Raw genomic sequence first — 22,624 nt, forward strand, 5'->3', positions numbered from 1 at the left:
AATATCCTGCTAAATGAAAAATAGAATAACCTTGAACTTGGTGCTTCCAAATCTTTTGAATTTTATATTGCATACATACATTATCTTGTCAGAAAATATTTTGAAAATAATAGGGTAAATCCTTCTATGGCCTAATAATTTATCCTTGGTATAAAATCTATATACTATAGATCAAGGATCCCCAAAGTTGATTAACAAGAACTTACAGATAAAATCAAAACCAGCCTTCTATTATGATACTGGGTTGCATACTACTTACAAATGTCACAGATATCTCAATATGCTACTCTCCCAAATTTCAATGGTTATTACATCTCTGCTTTCCTTCCTCAGAGTCTGTGTTTTATAGTTCAGAGGAAAGAATACAGCTAGCCATTCCTTTCTTACATCCTTTCAAACAGGCAAAAGATTTAAAAAATTAAAGTAGGGCGCCTGGGTGGCTCAGTTGGTTAAGCAACTGCCTTCGGCTCAGGTCATGATCCTGGAGTCCCTGGATCGAGTCCCGCATCGGGCTCCCTGCTCGGCAGGGAGTCTGCTTCTCCCTCTGACCCTCCCGACCCTCCCCCCTCTCATGCTCTCTCTCTCTCAGTCTCTCTCTCAAATAAATCTTTAAAAAAAAAAAATTAAAGTAGCTTTTAGTGTACATATCCTCATGTGGACTTAGAAAATTAAATGAGTATATGAGTAACTTTCATCGATTTATCTTTTCTGCCTCTAAGAACTATGGTATGCAGTCTTTCACTAACTGGAATATTGGTGGCCAAAAAAATGAATAAAAATAAATCCATAACATACACACACATCAATTTTTTGTCCCTAAAGTCTAATTACATAACACTTTTCAGGCACTAAGACTGAAAATGTCTGAATCCAGATAGACCTTGATGACAATTCAGTTCATTAGAATAAGAAGAGATTAAGAACCACATAACTGATATACTACATTGACTGGAATAAGTACAGAAATGATACTCTTTACAGATACCACTATATAATCACTCTTCCAGCATTATTACTAGATGTAGAAACCTGTTGAATAAGCTTGGATAAAAGGAAGATTTGAAAAAACTTGCTAACCCATGAGAACAGGTCAAGCTTCATTCCAGTCAATGAGACAATATTATTCTGGATGGAAGATACTTATGACAGAGTAGCCTGGATGTTATGATAGTAAGCAAAAATCTGTAATTAATCAACAACACCCAGGTGGGTAGGACTGATATTGATAAAATTTTCAAATCTGATCAACAGTAGTTACAAATATGAACCTGATGTGATACATAAAGTGAATCTATGGCATTCAAAGTGCATTTTAGAAGGTAAGCCAAAAACAACCAATGGGAAAAGGCAGGTCTTACGTGTCTTAAGAAACAACTAACTACATAAATCCTACTCATTAAATTTTTTTTTAATCTTTGGGGGTATTTTTCAAGATCTGCTCTACAGCAAAAATTAGAAATATATATCGTCAAAACAGTATGAAGTATTCCTCCTTTCATTCCTTTGACTGTCAGGCTGATATACCAGTCATAGTATAAAAAAAGCAAACTTTAAATCTATATTAGAACAAGTTCTCTTGCAAGATTTCCAATGCCTTTTGGTTTTGGCCTGGCTGGAAAAACCACAAGAATAGCTTTGCATGCAAAATTCTGACTTAGCCCAAGAAACTCGGAGGCACACAAGAAGTATTCTCAACTACCAAACTTTCTCAGTCTTCTGCTGAGGTTAAGTTGGTGGGAGGGATAAGACTGGACAAGCCAAGTTGTTAGTGCCAAACCAATCACCAGTATCTAGCATCCTGTTAGGCCAAAATCTATTGGCAACGGCAAACATCCGTATTGTCCAGGAAAAATCTGATCATACGATAAAAGCTGGAATTTATGAGAATCCTTGTTCAATCAAAAACTGAAACTATAAATTTATTTCATACCTTTGGGTTAACAAAACAATGGAATTCAAAAAAAAGATATATGACAGGTTTCACACATCTTAACACTTATTTCTCTCCTCTCTGCATAAAAAGTTAGCAACCTTTAATCAAGGGAAAAATATCAAAAGAATTGAAAACAAAGCTGTTCCCCCCCTCCCTGGAGCAGAACTTTATACAATACAAGTAATTCTACACCCTGGGAAAAACTGGTCTCCTAAATGTAATATGCTCTCCCTTATAAGACAGCACAAACAACTCAAGAGTTCAAATAAAATACTAGCAAGTAGATGCTTTTGAAAAATGGAATACAGCAGGCATGTGATACTCCATCCTGGCATTTAACATATGGTACATTGCTAAAATTCAAAGCAATCCTTACCAAAAGGTATTTCAGACATACTTAAACTACAGAAAATGCAGAAGACGGACACTCAATAAGCCAAAGTTCGTTAACATGGGAAATGAATATATCAAGAATTTTAATCAAGATAATTTCAGAAAAACTTAAGTTTATGTAACAATTTTATATCGTTTTTCCACCATGAGTAGCAGAAAGTTCATGTGCCTAATACATTAAAACTCTGTATCTGATTCAATACTCTCATACTTAAACATAACAAGAAGAGAAAACAAATATGTCAGAAAATTCTCTTCGTGAGATGTTGTTAGACTAGAGAAGAATCTACCCATTCTTATTTTCTCATTAAAATAGTAGTACTTATAAGCACTACTCATGTGTCAAGCATTCTTTGGGTTTAGCATCTGGTTTATAATATACAGAATTAAATATCATTACCTCAGTCAAGATTCAGAAACAAAGACAGTAAAAGAGTAATGGGTGTGTGTGTCTACACATCTATTTTCGTGGAGTTATCTTGAGATGTGTAGATATCTATAAGGATACCTGCAAGGATGAGTTCTGTAAATAGACTTTGCCTGGCCAAATGTGTGCACACAAAACACCGGGGGGAGAAAAGAAAGCTCTAAATTTTGAGAAGTCTATATACAAAACTTTTCTAGTTTTAAGATGAATGTGATGACCAGGAACTAATTTTCAAATCACCAAAAAACTGACATAGAAAATGTTTAGATTAGGCATCCACAAGAGGGCCAAGACATATATAATACACATTAAATCAGTACAGTTATAATTTAATTGGTGCTTGCATTTAAATATTAAACAAAACTGCATTTTCTTTTTGCCTTTTTCAGGCTATTCTGATCACCATTTTTGCTAATCTGTCAACTATGTCAAAATTCAATAAATTTCAATACGTCTCATACTTGCTATGATTTGGAAGATACCTAAATTCTTACATTTAAACAACAAAAACAACAGAGTGAAATTTAATTTTAAAAATACACAAGTTGTGACAGAACCAAGAAAGTAACTTGTAAATGTAACTTTAGGATGAAATTAAAAACTTTGTATAGAAGAGTTTCAAAAGGGAAAACTCTTTTTCTAACTCTACCTTAAAGCAAACACCACGCGTGCGCGCGCGCGCGCACACACACACACACACACACACACGGAAGGGGGAGGAGTCTGTTGTCACTGTATACAATAGCAAAACAAAAATGTTAATCAATAAATACGTTCATATCTTATTTGTGTCAAATTGGAATTTTTAACGAACTAGGCTCAAAGTAAGATAAAAGAAAAACAACATGTTAAACTTAATTTCTTTTTTTTTTTTAAAGATTTTATTTATTTATTTGAGAGAGAGTGAGAGAGACAAAGAGCACAGGAGGGGGGAGCGGGAGAGGGAGAAGCAGACTCCCTGCTGAGCAGGTAGCCCGATGCGGGACTCGATCCCGGGACTCTAGGATCATGACCTGAGCCGAAGGCAGTCGCTTAACCAACTGAGCCACCCAGGCGCCCTAAACTTAATTTCTTGAGCACTTTTCACTCACTGTAACAGCATGTTAGCAATAGTTCCAACTTTGAACTTCAGCACAATGAGTCAACTACAACTTCCTTTGGGAAATTCTCTCCAAAAGTTATTTAGGATAAAAAGAAAATCATTTTAAGAATGTGTCAGCATCTAGAATAGCTTTAGCTCAAGCATTTATATACAGTGCATTAACTGAATGCATGTATAATGAGATACTTCTTTATTTTTTTAAAGATTTTATTTATTTATTTGACAGAGAGAGACATAGCGAGAGCAGGAACACAAGCAGGGGGAGCAGGAGAGGGAGAAGCAGGCTTCCCGTGGGGCAGGGAGCCCGATGTGGGACTCGATCCCAGTACCCTGGGATCATGACCTGAGCCGAAGGCAGACGCTTAACGACTGATCCACCCAGGCGCCCTGAGATACTTCTGAAAAGAGAAACACGCAACAAACACATCTATGCAAGGGGTGAAGATAGTGAGATATTTTCTCTTTAAAAGATAAGACATCATATTCCTTAAGTTACAGAATTACATCTGTTTTAGCAAATACACCTGTATTTTTTTTCATGTAGGACTTTTTTAGATAGTCCCTCTTTGCTATTATACCAATCCTCCAGTATAAAGAAAATTTTTCTTACTGTGATCACTAATCCCACACTGGAAAAAACAGTACATAAGTTTTAAAAAAAACAACTTAATGCAGAATAAATTCTAGTTTTTTGGTTACAGCTAGAACTTTTGCTTCCTTTTTAACCTTCAAAAACAAAGAGCAGTCCATCCCACAGTCACTTAAATTCTGTTAAGAGTATCTCTCATCTTTCTTGTACAGAAGAATTTCCCCAGTGATTTCAATGGGAAACACACACATACACACAATCTGGACAGGTTCAATATTAAATGACAAAAATTAGGAAATAATGGCAACAGCCTGAAAAAGAATATTTTGACAGGCAAATAAATATGAAGGAATAAGACAATGATTAACTCACCCCTTCCACTGGAGTAGTAGAATCACTTTTAGAACTTTAAAGAAAATATGGATACTTAGATACCACCACCAACAAATGATTTAGAATTTCCAGAGAGGAAATCTGCCTTGGAATATGCATTTTAAAAAATCATCACAAGGCACCTGGGTGGCTCAGTTGGTTAAGTGTCTGCCTTCAGCTCAGGTCATAATCCCCGGGTCCTGGATCAAGCCCCACGTCGGGCTCTCTGTTCAGCGGGGAGCCTGCTTCTCCCTCTTCCTCTGCCCCTCCACCCTGCTTGTGTGCTCTCTCTCTCAAATAAATAAATAAAATCTTAAAAAAAAAAAAAAAGGATCATGAGTAATTTATTATGTGCTGCAAAAGGTGAGAACCAAAGGGTTAAGAAATCCTGATCAGTTAAAGTTCTCTTAAGCAAAAAGCATTATAGTAATGCAACTATGCATTACCTTAAAAAAAACTAAGATAGTCTACATCATGGATAAGAATCCCTGATAGAGAAAACTATAGACATAAAAGAATTGTTAAGTCTGAGCCAATGTATATAACGAAGAATGACAATTTAAAGACAAAAGCCCAATTAAACAAGTAAAGGAAAATTCTTATGTAAACAATCTTAGATGTGGCATGCTCCTATGGAAAGCCCTCCAAGATCTACATTTACTTTACTGTTGTTAATTATCAGGATAAAAGATTTTAAAAATTATGACATGGAAGAAAAAGTAAACAAAATTAAGTAAACATTATGGGGAAAGTTGGCATATATAGCACATTAGCTTAATTTTAGCTTTGTTTTCTTCTGTACTTTAACAGAATTTCACATGTCCTTTTCATCAATCTGGAGCAAGCTATTTATTTTCTAAATGAACAGAAGAATGCCGGCTTTTTAACAGGAGCCCAGGAATATGACGGGCTGGTCCACAATCTCTTTCCCTTAAGCGGATATTTCTAAAAAGAAAACTGAAACAAGAATTCACAATGTATCATTTTGAAAAGTAAACTAATTACTAATCAGCTGTAAAATAATGACAATGCACTGAAATTGCTATGCTAGAAAATTGGTATAACAATGGTAACTATAACAACTAATATTTATTAACAGCATTATTATTAGCCAAGCAATACATGTTATCTCACTAGATCCTCACAACGCTCCTATGAATAGGTTCTATGGTTTATTCCCTCATTTATTCAAGAGGAAATTAAAATTCATATATAAGAAACTGCCCAAGGTCACCCTGTTACTAAGTACCAGAGCTGGGGCTTTGATCAAGGCGTGTCTGATTTCAAAATAATCAGTTAGCTCTACTAACAGAAGTACTTGGTAGTCCCAACATAGAAATTTTTACAGAAATGCAACACTCTTTTGGGAATTCATAGATTAAAAATTATGTATTTTTAATTATTATATATCATTATTAAAGGTAGAAAAAGATAAGAATATGAGTACATAATACATAATAATAGTACAAAATAACTTTGGATCTCAAAGTTGTTTAAATATGGAATTGGGTTGTAGATTTTCTTTACCAAGTTCCTGCAGGGGATAGTTTGAAGTTGTATAAATAAGTAGTTACAAAAAGAACTGAATTCCAATTTGATAAGGTCAGCTAATCCATTAAATACATGTAATACCTTGTCTTATTGTGCCTCAACTTATTTTGCTTCACAGATACTGCACTTTTTATAAATTGAAGGTTTGTGGCAACCCTGCATCAAGCAAGTATATCAATGCCATTTTTACAACAGCATTTCCTCACTTCGTGTCTTTGTGTCACATTTTGGTAATTCTCATTATTTCAAACTTTTTCATATTATCGTATTTAAATTGTTACACTCTCATAATAAAACTTTAGCAGATGAGGAGTTCCTCCTTATGGATTAGCAAAGAAAGTGGTTTCTTGAGATGGAATCTACTCTTGGTAAAATGCTGTCAAGATTGTTGAAATGACAAGAAAGACTATTACATCAATTTAGCTGAAAGAGCAATGAGAGAGTTTGAGAGGACTACCTCCAATTTTGAAAGAAGTTCTACTGTGGGTAAAATGCTATAAAACAGCATTGCATGTTACAGAGAAATCATTTGTAGAAAAAAGAGTCAATCAATGCGGCAAACTTCACTGTTATCTTATTTTAAGAAATTGCCACAACTGCCCCAACCTTCAGCAACCACCACCCTGATTAGTCAGCAGCCATCAACATCGAGCCAAGACCCTCCACCAGCAGAAAGAAATTATGGCTAGCTGAAATCTCAGATGATGGTTAAGCATGTTTTAGCAATAAAGTATTTTCTAATTAAGGTATGTACATTTTCTGGACATAATGCTACTGCACACTTAGTAGAGTACAGCATGGTGTAAACATAACTTTTATATGCACTGGGAAACCAAAAAATTCATTTGAATCACTTTATTTCTATATTCACTTTATTGTGGTGGTCTGGAACCAAACCCACAATATCCCCAAGGTATGCCTACACAGGGCTAATTAAAGGTGAATCAGAATTTTCAGTTCTTTGTGAAAAGTTGAAATCATAACATAGCTTATTTCTATTTTAAAATTAGAAATTGTTGATCATATCATTTGGGAACTTTAATAAGGGCTATTTCATTTGAGTGGTGTTACATACACAAAATATGCTAACCAAATGTATTAGAACTTAAGGGTTTTCTTCCTTTCATTTGATTACCAATGTAAAAAAAAAAAAAGTAAGATAAATCATTAAGCTTTAAATTAATATTTGAATCCATGGTAATTTGCTGAAACAAAACCCAAAAGCATATTCTAAAATTCGTAAGAGGTATAATATCAGAATTTACTCATGTAAAAAAAGTCACATTTTATAAAAGCATTAGAAAAAGAAATCAGCAATGATCCAAAGGTTGAGGTACTCATATATGACAAGATGATGTACACAAATCTTTAACTCTTGTATATACAGTGAGAAATACAAAGAATGTCATGGCTCCTAGATATTCACTGATCCCAGGATAACTTGTTCAATGAAGAACATATGTAATAAGTAACCACTATTTTAATATGGATTAAAAGAAATAAGGGGGGTGGGGTGGGATTTCTGGAATGGTAATGTTAAGAGCTCAGAGAATCTTCTAACCTGATGTATCTTTTAAGCAAAAACAATCATTCAAAGTCTCTGGACATTTATCAAAAGGCTTACAATAAACTGAGCAACATTTATTAAACAAAGTTTACAGAAACCTGGTAAGAACAGAGGGAAGTTATGATCTCAACCTAGGGACTTCACCCATTCACCCACAGCTGAGTCTTCCAGAAGAACTGTTTCAACAGGCTCAGCAGCTGAGTGACAGTTCCCATCTTCCCCAACCTATTAGTGTAAAAATCATTCCTGGTGGTCTTGGCAGCTGGTGAACATTAATAGATCCTATTTTCCATAGCTCCATGCTGCAGAAGGCTTATATCACATAAATAGGACAGCTGGTAAAAAATACAATTCTCCTTTCCTGCACAGCTCTGTATTGCAGGATAGCTGCTCAGAAGACAAATGCCAGTTCCCATCTCTAGTACATTCCTGAGGTAAAAGAACTATTCCAGAGATATTTAACAGCTATAAACATTGGACAATCCCTTCCTCATGAACTCTGTATTACAGAAGATCTATACTGAGCAGTGGTGGCAGCCATTTAGCAGAATAGTGCCTACCCTCTTTCCCTCATGTACAGCTCCAGCTGTGAAAGGAGGATCTGGGTGAGGAAGCCAATTAAGAGCAAATTAAGCATCCTACTCTTCCAGGGCCTGTGCATAGACCATAGGTTCTATGACAGGGAAGGGTTATAGCAAGGCTCTGGCACACAAACTACCCCTACCAAAGGGAATGATCTATAACTGATGTATAACTGGATCAGGCTGGGGATCAATGGATACCCCAGGGCAATGTCAAAGACAATAAAGCAATCAACTAGAAATTAACAGAAACTAACAGCTAGTTTTGATAAAACACAGACAAGTCAGAATCATAAAATGGGAGTCCAGGAAAGAGATAGTTAAAGAGCGCATGGCTTTAAAACAGTCATTTCTGGTAGTCAGAAAGAGTATGTAAATATCCATTTTGCTCTACAGAAGCTGCACAATTCAAAAGAAATGGACTTCACTAATCAATCAACAAACGAAAGCACAAAGTCTCCTGAGGACTGAAGACACAAAGTTGTTACTATATTTTGTCTACAATGTCTAGTTTTCAATAAAAAATTACTAGACATGAAAAGAAATATTAAACTGTGTCACATACACAGGGAAAACAGGAGTCAACAGAAACTGCCTTTGATGTGGCCTAGATGTTACTTAGTAGAAAAAGACTTCAAAGCACCTATTGAAAAAATGAACTAAAGAAAACCATGCTTAAATAACTAAATAACACCTCATAAAATACACACTATTAATAAGGAGGGAAATTAAACAAAAGAAGCAACAGGAAATTCTGGAGTGGAAATGTAAAACAACAAAAATGAAAAATTCCATAGGTAAAATGCTATCAAACAGCATTGCATATTTCAGAGAAATCATTCATAGAAGGAAGAGTCAATCAGTGTGGGAAACTTCACTGTTATCTTATTTTAAGAAATTGCCACAGCCACCCAACTTTTAGCAACCACCACCCTGATCAGTCAGCAGCCATGAACATTGAGGCAAGGCCCTCCACCAACGAAAAGAAATTATGGCTCACTGAAATCTCAGATGATGGTTAAGCATTTTTTAGCAATAAATTATTTTTTAGAGGTTCTAAACAGTAAGTTTGAACTGAGAGAAGACATAATCAGTAAATCTGAAGAAATATCAATGAAGACTGTGAAACCTAAACTACAGAGCTTAAATAATGAAGAAAAATGAATAGAGCCTCAGAAAAATGTGAGACACTTTTAGGCAGACCAACATGTACATAGTGAAAGTAACACAAAGGAAGAAGAGAATAAAAAATATTTAAAGAAATAATGGTTAAAGAGGGCACGTACTGAATGGAGTACTGGGTGTTATACGCAAACAATGAATCATGGAACACTACATCAAAAACTAATGATGTAATGTATAGTGATTAACATAACATAATAAAAAAAAGAAATCCGTAAAGAAAAAAAATAAAGAAATAATGGCTGAAAACTTCTCACAGTAACAAAATGCATTCTCTACATGTAAGAAGCTCAATGACTTCCATGTAGGAAAAACTAAAAGAGATACACACCCAGACATATTACAGTTAAAATGCTGGAACACAAAAACAGAAACAATTTGGAAACAGCAGAAAAATGATTCATCACATACAAGATAAACACAAAAAAATTAATAGCTTACGTCTCATCAGAAACAGTGAAAGAGAGAAGGCAATGGGGATGACATTTTCAAAGTGTTAAAATTAAACAAAAAACCTGTCTCACAAGAATCTTATATCCAACAAAAGGAAACAAAAAAGCTTTTAAAAATACAAAACTTTTTTTAAAGAATGAAAATGAACTAAAGCTACTTCAAGGTAAATGCATTGTTAGCAGACATAACTTACAGTAAATATTAAAGGAAGTTCTTTAGGCTAAAACAAGTAAAATCAGAAAATAACTCAATCCACATGAAGAAATAATGCATGCCAGTAAAGTTAATCATGTAGGTAGTTTTAAAAAACAATATAATTGATTATTTCTTCTCTGTTCTTCTCTTAATTGATTTAAAAAGCAATTACATTTTTAAAAGATATATAATTATATTTGTACAAAAGACAGTTTAGATTCAAAGATACAAATTGGTTCAAGATAAAAGGATGGGAAAAGATACACCATGCAAATAAAAACCACAGCAGAGCTGGAGTGGCTATACTAATGTCAGGAAAAACAAACAAAAAACGGACTTTAGAAGAAAAAAAAATCATACCGGAGATAAAACACATATGCAGGGAACAAAATACCCCCTATAAAATATATGAAACAAAGCCTAACAGAATAACAAAGAATTCAACAATAATGTTGATATCCACACTATATCCACTTTGATATCCACACTATAAAATAAATAAATAAAGGATAGAAAAATTAAGCAGATTACCAACAGCAGATGGAAGAATTAACACTATGAACCAACTGCATGTACCTAAAAACATCTACAAAACACTCCACCCCAGTCAAAATCATCAAAAAGAATTTTCCAACCACAAGGAAATTAAATTAGAAATTAATAACAGCTATAAATTACATAACACTTTTCTTTTTTTTTCTTAAAGATTTTATTTATTTATTTGACAGAGAGAGAGACAGCAAAGGGGAAACACAAGCAGGGGGAATGGGAGAGGGAGAAGCAGGCTTTCCGCCGAGCAGGGAGCCCAATGTGGGGCTCGATCCCAGGATCCTGGGATCATGACGTGAGCCAAAGGCAGCCGCTTAACGACTGAGCCACCCAGGCACCCCTCATTACATAACACTTTTCTAAAGAAACAATGTGTTAAAGAAGAAATCACAATGAGGATTATAAATTCTTTTACATGAACAAAAATGAAAATACATCATACAAAAATCATGGGATGAAATAAACTAGAATCAAGAGGAAGACATAAATGCCTATATTAAAACAGAAAAAGATATTACATTAATCAGAAAAAAGATATTACATATTTCATCTACTCATCCATTTTAACAAACAAGAAAAATAATAAAGGAAGGCCAAAGTAAGCAAAAGGCTATGCAAAATAAACGTTAGAGTGGAAATTAGTAAATAAGAGAATAGAAAATGGCAGAAAATGAACAAAACCAATAGTTAATTACTTGAAGACACAAACAGAATAAAGAAATTTGTAGATGAATTAACCAAATGGAGAAGAGGGAAGACTCAAATTACAAAATCAGAAATGAAAGAGGAGATATCACTACTTACCTTACAAAAATAAAAGCATTGGAAGAGCATACTATAAATAACTACATGCTAAAAATTAGAGCATTTAGATAAAAGAACTAAATTCCTAGAAAAATAAAATTACCAAACTAAGGAAGAAAACAGAAAATCTGAAGACTGAATTTATTTAAAAAACACACAAAAAAACCCAAAAAAACCCCACACAGAAAAATCCAGTATCACATGGTTATATTAGTGAATTCTACAATTCTTTTTTTTTAAAGATTTTATTTATTTATTTGACAGAGAGAGGCAGCAAGAGAGGGAACACAAGCAGGGGGAGTGGGAGAGGGAGAAGCAGGCTTCCCGCCAAGCAGGAGCCCGATGCGGGGCTCGATCCCAGGACCCCAGGGTCATGACCTGAGCCGAAGGCAGACACTTAACGACTGAGCCACCCAGGCGCCCCGTGAATTCTACAATTCTTAACAAAGAATTAATACTGATCCTTTACAAACTCTTCCAAGAAATTAAAGAAAAGAGAACATTCTGAGTAAAGTATTATACTGATTAGCAAAGCCTGCTAGACCCCAAAGAAAACTACAAACCAATATTCCTTATGAATAAAGATACAAAATACTCAACAAAATATTAACAAACTGAATGATGCAACACATAAAAAAAAAAAAGTATACACCATGACCAAGTGAGATTATCTCAGGAATGCAAAACAGATTTAACATCCAAAAATCAAATGGAATATACCATATTCATAAGGAAAAAAAATCATCATTTCAAAAGACACAGAAATAGTATTGGACGAATTCTGCAACCTTTCATGATTAAAAATTTTTTTTTCAACAAACTAGAAATAAAAGGGTACTTCCTCAACCTAATGAAGACCATGTATTTACAACTCACTTATAACATCATACTTAAATGGTTAATAACTGAATGTTGTCTCTCTAAGATTATGCATATTCTTGCAGCTCTTATTCAACTTGTATTGCAGGTCTATCCAGGACAATTAAGCAAGAAAAAAAAATAAAAGGCACCCAGATTGGAAAAAGGTGCAAGTGGCAGGTGGCATGGTCTTGTATACAGAAAATCCTAACAACTCTATTAAAAACTATTAGAACTAATGAAGGTATATATCAGAACAAATATGCAAAATCAATCCTGTAATTATTAATCGTATATGCTAGCAATGAAAAATCTGAACATGAAATTAATAGAAACAATTCATTTTACAATATCGTCAAAAAGAATAAAATACACAGTAAAAACTACAATAGATCGTTGAAAGGAATTAAAGAGGATAAAATAAGTGTAAAGACGTTTCATAATTATGCATCAGAAAACTTAACACTATTAAAATAGCAGTACTTCCCAAATAGGCCTTACATATTCAAGGCAAATACAAATCAAATCCCACTTGGATGTTTTTAAAAATTCGCATGCTGATAGTAAAACTCATATGAAAATGCAAGTGACCTAGAATAGCCAAAACAATTTGGAAGAAGAACAAAGTTGGACAGTGTACACTACCTGATACCAAAAAGTTACTATAAAGCTACAGTAATAAAAAGTGTGGTAATGGCATTGAGAGAGACATACAGTTCAATGGAAAGGAATTAAGAGTCTACAAATAAATCCTCACACAGATGGTTAATTTTTGACAAAGGGCCCAAAACAATTCAATGAGGAAAGAACAGTCTTTACAACAAATGATGTTGGGAACAACGGGATATGCACATCAAAAAAAAAAAAAAGTTCCATCCCTTCTTCACACCATATACAATAATTAACTCAAATGGGTCAAAGACTTAAATGCCAATTAAACCCACTAGCAGGGCTTAATTTTTCTTTAATGGAAAATAACAAGTGTTGGTATGGATGGAGAGAAACTAGAACCCTCAGTCACTGTTGGTTGGAATATAAAATAGTGCAGCTGGAAACATTCTGGTAGTTTCTCAAAATGTTGAACACAGATAAATTACAATCCAGTAATTCCAACCCTAGGTATATACCAAGGAAAAATGAAAATATACATACACACAGTGTTATTCACAATAGTCAAAAAGTGAAAACAATCCAAATGACCATTAACTGATGAAAGGATAAATAAAATGTGGTATATCCATATAATGGAATATTACTGGACAATAAAAAGGAAATGAAATACTAATACATGCAACAACGTGCATGAATGTTGAAAATATTATGCTAAGTGAAAGAAGTCAGTCAAAAAGATCGCAAATTATATGATTCTATTTATACAAAATGTCTAGAAGATGCAAATCTATAGTGACATAATACAGATGAATGGTTACCAAGGGCTAGAAAACAGGTGGTTGGGCAGGGAGTGAAGAATGACTGCTAAAGGATATAAGGTTTCATGTAAGGTGTTGAAAATGCTCTGAAATTACACTGTGCTGATGACTGTATAATTCTGTGACTATAATAAAAACTAGAGAATTATAAACTTTAAATTGGTGAATTTTGTAATATGTGAATTGTATCTCAATAAAGCTGTTCAAAAATAAAAATTATAAAAATTATAAAATATTAAAATATCACTAGCTTACTCAAAATCAAAACATATGATTAGTAAACTTTCCTCTGTGGTGATCATTACAGGTTCTTAGAAATCACAGTGACAAATGGAGAAAAGCCTTTTCTATTACATTTTAAACTTATTATAGTTTTTGAAATACAAATTTACAAATGTAAACTAGCTCCAAATGATTTTGATAGCTTAAAATCTTGCAACCAAACTCTAAATAAAGAAATCTCAAGTCTTATCATGGAATAGATTGTAGAAGTAAATAAATTTGATACACTCCCAAATTAAAAAAAAAAGATCACACCATTGCTGGTGTTGGCATTTTACCAGTTCAAATTAAGTTTATGTCTGTTACTCTTCCTTGTTTACAATATAATTATCTTGTTTTTCTTTTTTTTTTTAAGATTTTATTTATTTATTTGAGAGAGAGTGTGAAAGAGAGAGAGCACAAGGAGGGGGAGTGGCAGGCAGAGGGAGAGGGAGAAGCAGGCTTCCCGCTGAGCAGAGAGCCCGATACAGGGCTCGATCCCAGGACCCTGAGATCATGACCTGAGCGAAAGGCAGACGCTTAACTAACTAAGCCACCCAGGTGTCCCTACAATACAATTTTCTTAAAATTTTCCTTTACATAACAGTAAGAACCACATTGGACAATGTTATATATTTTTTAATTTAACAAATATAATTTAGAAAACTTAAAAAAAGAAAGCCTATTGCATTTACCCACAATCCTGTCCTTTCCTTTGTTCTTTCCTAATGTTTCCTTCATCATTTCCTTTTGTTTGGATAACTTCCTTAGCCATTCTCTTAGAGTAGGTTTGCTAGGACAAATTCTCTTACTTTTCCTTCATCTGAGAACATCTTGATTTCTTCCCTTCATTGCAGAAACATATTTTCATTGGATATAAAAATCTGAGTGGACATTTATTTCCGTTCAGTGTTATTCCATTTCCCTCTGGCCTCCCTGGTTTGTGATGAAAAATCCAATGTAAATCTAATTGATTTTCTGTAAGTAAAATGCCATCATTCTCTGGCTGCCTTCAAGATTTTCTTTTCTTTGTCTTTGGTTTGCAGACGTTTGACTATAATGTGTGTAGCAGTCAGGGTCTCTAGAGAAATAGAACCAACAGGATGTATATATAGAGAGAAAGACTGATTTTAAGAAATCGGCTCCCACAAAAGTGGAGGCTCGCAAATTCAATATCTGCAGGACAGAATGGCAGACTGGAGATCCAGAGAAGAGCCAATGCTGCAGTTCAAGTCTAAAAGGCTGTCTGCTAGCAAAATACCTTACTGATCAACGAGACAGGTCCTTTGTTTTATTAAAACCTTCTAACAAATGGATGAGAATCACCCACATTATGGAGGGCAATCTGCTTTACTCAAGGTCCACAAATACAAATGTTAATCTTACCCGAAATGAACCCTCACAAAAACATCCAGAATAATGTTTGACCAAATATCTGGGCATCATGGCCCAACCAAGTTAACACATAAAATTAACCATCACAGTGGGTCTTGGTGGTTTTTATTTGATTTTGGTATTATTATTATTTTGGTTAATCCTGTTTAAGAGTTCATTCAGCTTCTTGAATATATAGTTTTATTTCTTTGGCCAAATTTGGGAAATTTTCAGCTAGTATTTCTTTGAATATATTTTTCAGCTCTGTCCACTTTCTCCTCTTTTTCCAGGACTCTGATGACATGAATTTTAGATCTTTTGTTATAATCCCACAGGTCCCTAAATCCTTGCTCATTTGTTTTTAGTCTATTTTCTCTCTACTGTTCAAACTGGGTGACTTCTATTCTCTATTTTCAAGTTCATAGATTATTTCCCATTTCTCCATTATGACACTGAGCCCATATGCTAAATTTTCTTTTTGTATTGTATTTTTAAGTTCTAAAATTTTCATTTGGTTCTTTCTTTATATAATCTATTTCTTTGCTAAGACTTTCTATTCTCTTGCTGGGACTTTCTATTTTTTTCATTTGCTTCAAAGCATGTTCATAATTGCTTATTAAAGAATTTTTATGAGGGACACTTTAAAATCCTTGTCACATAATTCTAACATTGGTGTCAGCTCAGTGTTAGCTTCTGTTCCTTATTTTTTTCACTCAAGATGAGATTTTCCTGGTTCTTTGTATGAGAACTATTTTCAATTGAAATTTGGATATTTTCAATCTTGCTTTAGGCAGACTTCCTCTGATAAGACACTACTCCAAGAGGGGAACAGCCAGGTACTAAGTCCAGGTTCCTGATTCATTCTCCACTATACTCAGGGCAGGGGGAAGAAGAATCTCCTCATTATTGCTGGACATGGTTGGGAGTTCAGCTTCACACAAAGCTTTCAATGATGTCACTCTGGCTGAGAGAAGCAAGGGTGCCACCTTATTGTTCCCCAAATAACCTTCACTGACACTTCAGAGGGCTGACCTTATTACCACTGAGCAATAATGAAAGCCCTGACTTTCCATTAAACATTGTTGATACCTTGATAGCAGAGGAAGTGTCAGGGTGGGGTGGAAGTCTAGGCTTCCTACATGGCCTACCCTGACACTTAGGGAGGAGGAGATTTACTGCCCAGTGGGGCTGAAAGTCAACGATTCCCAGTCAGCCTTCTTTGAAACCTCCCAATGCAGAAGAGGAAAGCTATCTCACTATAGCCTGGGGAGGTTTCGTGAAAGTCTACAATCCTTACCAAGTCTTTGTTGGCAGGGCTGGAGGGTGGGGCCACATTTAGTTCTATGGTATTTGGTGGGAGTGGAATGGTTATTATCTAAGAGTTTACTGTCTTGCTACCCGGAGGCTTCCCTGGTCTTTTGGACAGAGACAGTAGCCTTTTCTTGAGATTTGCTATCTGTGCCCATTTGGTATTTCTGGCTTGCTCACTTCTCCAGCACCTAATCTGGGCAAATGAGGGAAAAAAGAAAATCCAGGGAACCCAGTGTCATGTAGTTACCTGGATCCCAGAGTCCCTAGGCAGTCTGTCTTCTTCTGTCTTTCAGGATTTTGTCTGTTTTATACATAAGGTCCAAGGATTTTTTTCGCTGTATAGTAGTAGGAAAAACAGGGGGGGAAAGTCTACTTCACATTTCTGAAAGGAAAGGTTAATGTAAAAGTAATGCATCTTCCTCTACATTAATTTTTAGGCTTTTATCATTTTTGTTTTACTTCATTTATATTTTTCACTATCTTTCCTAATGATTTTTTTTTTCAAATTCTTCAACAATGTCTCAACTCAACTTGGAGGGAGAAAAATGACTTATCACATGTAGTCAAGGATAACCAAGCAGAAGAATATAAGATCCCTAAAAGCCAGGGATGGTAGTAAAAAGGTACAGATTTCTCTAGTCCAGCTGCATATTTGAGTAAATACCTGCATAGCAAGGAAAGGTTAAAGTCAAAGCATCAAGGGAAGCTATGGTTTTCGGTGACTATATACTACCTATATATGGTCTGTGCATGTGCATGGGTGGGTGTGTAATATATATTCCATTGGACCAAAGATCTGTCTATCTTCTTCAGTGCTGTATCCACAACAGTCCCTGGCATAAAGAAGGAAGTCAGTGTTTCTTGAATTAAAGAAAGAATAAATCAAAGAGAATGTTCATACAACTTCTCTTAGTAATGGTAACTAGAAGTTGTATTTTCATTTGTTTTTGAGTTATCTAATGATCAATGAATCATCCATCAAAATGTTTATATACTTTAACAAAATGAAGCTTTAAAAGGTATCAACAAAAAGTAAGTTACTGTCTAAAAGAGACATAATACAATAATTATCACATGACCTTCTCATGCTTGAATTTCAAATGGAAAAAAAAAATATTGTTTCTTTTCCTGTTCCATAATGGTCACAAATCAACACTTAGATTATAAAGACATCTAACCTATGAGAAAAACATTGCCTATTTTTCCTATCTGAATTACTTTATTTCTTCCTATATTACTTTGAAGTTGATTCTCCATGTGTTTTCAGAACACATTCATTGTAAAATGTTATATGATAATTAAAGTATCAGATCTTATTCCTTCTCACAGTACAATAACATCATTGTACAAAATATGAAGCTCATCAATAAATCAATATGGAAAGCTATATGAAATGTATTTACACCAAAGTTCCCTGCTATAAAAGTTTATCTAAGTTTATATATAAACTGACAATAAGTATATGACAAATTAAATATAACTTCGTAGGCTACTTGACTTGATTCCTAATCCTCTTAAGCAAATCATAATACCTAATGCTTGAAACTTTTAAATCCTCTCCAAATGGACATCAAATAATGATACTAGACAAAGAAGAGGTGAAATGAGTAGCTCTCAACCAAGTTTCTCCATATTACAATTTGTAAAATGTATTTGCAAAATTCTCACATGCTTTTAAACACATTAACTGTCAGTATTGAAAGCAATACACGATAAACATGTTTTCAGCAAATGAAATATGTGGAGCTAGAATCAAAAAAGGATTTAAAATATCAAACATTGAGCTGTTCAGAAAAATACAAGTTCAAACACAGTGTAAATGCTTTTAAAACATTTAATTTATAAGGCATAAATAAAAATAAGTAAAATACAAATTTACCGAAGAATATATCACTTAATGCACCAGGAGAATTATATAAATTCCAGCTTTTTAATTCTTCCCACCCTTAGCCTAGGGGGAAAAAAAGATGATAGTTCAAAATAGATCCTATACTTTTACCCAATTCAATAACTGTAAAGCTGGCTTATATTAGTAGAGCTAAAAATTCACAATATTATAAAAAGAGCCAATAAACACAGCTGCAAAAACTTGATATTTTTTCAATGACCATCTCAACAATGGCACAGGTTTCTATTTTGGGTGTGGTCACAAAAATGACCTTACATGTTCCAACACGTATCTACTAGACTATTTACCTTGGGTTTAAAAAAAAATAAAGAAATACTTTTTGTTAAATTAATTCTGGATCCACTTCTTTTTCTACTTTTATCCAAATGACTCGTCACAAAAAGCTTTTTGACATTAAATTATTAAGCTAACTAAAATGACATTAATTTCTACCAAGTCGAAGGATGACGTTTAATCAACAATAAGAAATTTTTGTATTCTACATGTGGTAGAAGGATTTAAAAAAAAAAAAAAATTACCGTAGTAATGAACAACCAAAAACAAACTAAATGCTTAACTATACAGGTACCGTTAAACCAATTATGGTGTGTGTGTGTGTGTGTGTATGTATGCATATATGTATGTACACACACATACATATATATACTGTGGAATACTATAGAACAAAAAATAAGTTCATACACACTGATACTAAAATACAAGTCGGGGCGCCTGGGTGGCTCAGTCGTTAAGCGTCTGCCTTCGGCTCAGGTCATGATCCCAGGGTCCTGGGATCGAGCCCCGCATCGGGCTCCCTGCTCAGCGAGAAGCCTGTTTCTCCCCCTCCCACTCCCCTGCTTGTGTTCCCTCTCTTGCTATGTCTCTGTCAAATAAATAAAATCTTAAATAAATAAATAAAATACAAGTCATATTGAATAAATACAGAAAGGAAAGAATAGATTGAGTGGAATAACATTTTCTTTAAATACAAATCAAAAAATTATACAATATGGTATTAGCATATATACGTACGCAAATATGGAGAAAATCCTATAGAAGGGCTCACATCAAACTGCTAATGGTTACTTCTGGGGAGAACTGTTTGAATTTAATTTCAACAAGAATGTATTCCTCTATTATTTGTGGGGGAAAAATGATCTAACACGAAATTCAGGGGGGAAAAGGACTTTTTTTTTGAGCATGAAAATAAAATCTTTATCTTCAGTTATTACCCACCAATAAGGGAAAGTTAGGTTCACAGTATTGGCTCTCAACACAAAGTGAACTAGAAAGCAAAATTACATCCATCAGATACAACTAACAGACCAACTTTTTAAAATTAAGGCTATCTTGAAAGCTTGCAACATACCAGTCCTCAGTTTGCTTTAAATGATTAAGCTTATGCAGGCACAGAATCAGAGAATAATGCTGTGTATGTCCCTCATATTGACATTTATCATGATTTATATAACAATATTCATAACAAATTTTTTTTCTTAACCTTACCCTTTACCCACAATATTTTTCAGATGCGTATATCATGCCTTTTTTTTCCTTAAAAGAGGTAGAACCGCAGTAGAGATAAAACCTAATCTAGTAATTAATTCTATAGAATTTTGTTCTTGAACTTCTTCAGCTGCAGATTCTGTATTATTAAACATTCTACAACTTCTCCAAAGCAGAGCAACATCTAGCATTACCTTTGTAATCTACTAAGTATGTTTTCAACAAACACTTATCGGTCAATTGAAAAGAATTCTATACTAAAATAAGACTACTGTCATTCTATAATTTTCATATGTTTGCATATGCCAATGTGTGTAAACATTTTTCTAAAGTATGCCACAGTTTAATAGAGAAAGCAGACTCCCAAACCTCTACCTTATATTCATCCACAATAATGCTGAGAGCTTCATGACCAGCTTTCCTCATGTCTTCCAATTCTTGTTTATGTTTTTCCTGAAAAACAAAAACAAAAAACTTAAGCCATGGTTTGTTCTTTTGTTTACAAAATAAAACCACTGACTCTTGTATCCATGAATGATTGAGTGGTTTGTGGAACACTAATGCTGCAGCTAAAAACAATGAGAAAAAATAAAGTTCTGTTTAAAAGCATTAGGGAGGACTGAAGCAATGAAAAAAGACAGGAAAACAATAACTGCAAGGAAAACCATACTGAGAGGTGAGATAACACAAAACAATGGTGTTACCTCTTGGGGCATATGGCAAATCTGCACCTGGATCAAGAGCCAGGAGGGACTGTGTTACTTCAGTAAGCTTGGGCCTCTGTATATTTTTTAATTTACACTATTACTATGTGCCAGACTGCTAGGCTCTGGGGATAAAAAGATGATTAAAATATAACAGTTATCCTCAGTCTGGTAACATAAAAGATTGAGTAACCAGTGTCCAAAGCCAGATAAAGACAATATAAGAAAAGTACAGAGCAATGAGTCCTATAAATATAGATGTAACACTCTTCAATAAAATAGTAAACAGAATCTAAGAGCATTTTAAAAGGATTATGCACTAAGGACCAAGTGGAATTTATCTCAAGGTGGTTCAACATACAACAGCAATCCATTTAATACACCATTTTAAAATGAAAAAGGAAAAGAATAAACCCACATGATGCAGAGAAACAACGACAAGATCAAACATACTTTCCTGATAAAAATACTCAACAAACTAAAAACAGAAAGTAACATCTTCAGCCTGATAAGGGGCATCTGTGCTAACATCATAATTTTTGCAAGAGACTAAAACTTTAACATCAGAAACAAGACAAGGATGTACACTCCAGACACTTCTATTTAACACTGTACTGAAGGCCTAGCAAAGGCATTAGGCAAGAAAAATAAACTAAAGGCAAACTAAGAAATTACTAGATTATAAATGAAGTGAAACTATCCCTATTTGCAGAAGATGTGATTTTATATATACTGGAAACTACAGAATTATTAGATCCAATAAGCAATACATTATTAGACCTAATAAACAAGTTCAGCAAAGTTGTAAGATACAAGGTCAACACACAAAAATCATGTGTATTTCTACATACTTGCAATGAACAATCCAAACATGAAATCAAGAAAAAAATTCCACTTAAAATAGCATGAAAAAAACTACTTAGAATAAATTTTACCAGAGAAATATAAAACTTTTACACTAAAAACTGTAAAATATTATAGAATCTTAATAAATGGAAAGATATCCTGTGTTAATGGAATGGAAGACTTAATATGACTAATCCCCAAATTTATCTATAGATTCAGTATACTCTGTATCGAGATTTTAGTGGCTTTATTTTGCAGAAACAGACAAGCTGATGCTAAAATTCACATAGAATTGCAAGGGATGGGCTGCCTGGGTGGTTCAGTTGGTTAAGCAACCGACTCTTGACCTCAGCTCAGGTCTTGACCTCAGGGTCCTAAGTTCCAGTTCAAGCCCCACATTGGGCTCCATGCCCAGCCCATATTTTATGGAAAAAAAAAAGGTAAGAATTGCAAGGGATTATGAATAGCTAAAACAATTTTGCAAAAGATGATCAAAGTTGCAAGATTGGTATTTTCTAATTTCAAAACTTAGCACAAAGGTGCAGTAACCAAAGGTGCAGTACCAGTATTGTGGTACTGGCATAAGAGATTGAGTTCAATGGAAAATAGAAATGAGTTCCAAAATAAGCCTATCTGTCCATAATCAATTGATTTTTGACAAAGTGACAAGACAATTCAATAGCAAAGAAATAATCTTATCAACAAATGATGGTGGGACAACTGAATCCACATACAAAAGAATAAATCT

At 34.1% G+C, this 22,624-nt stretch overlaps 1 protein-coding gene across 10 annotated transcripts in view; it reads right to left on the minus strand.

Annotated features, from left to right (window-relative positions):
• The window catches only part of CCDC91 (coiled-coil domain containing 91), a 347,484-nt gene that overhangs the window by 169,766 nt on the left and 155,094 nt on the right, over positions 1–22,624 (minus strand). For all 10 annotated transcript variants that reach the window (XM_064591467.1, XM_045873693.3, XM_064591466.1 and 7 more), the window contains one exon: positions 20,702–20,779. In XM_064591467.1, the coding sequence (XP_064447537.1) occupies positions 20,702–20,779 (78 nt within the window). The remainder of the gene's footprint in view (positions 1–20,701; positions 20,780–22,624) is intronic.

The sequence above is a fragment of the Mirounga angustirostris genome, unplaced genomic scaffold (assembly GCF_029215605.1).
Source record: "Mirounga angustirostris isolate CCGP_5_RB_7025 unplaced genomic scaffold, mMirAng1.0.hap1 SCAF_5, whole genome shotgun sequence".
Lineage (NCBI taxonomy): Eukaryota > Metazoa > Chordata > Mammalia > Carnivora > Phocidae > Mirounga > Mirounga angustirostris.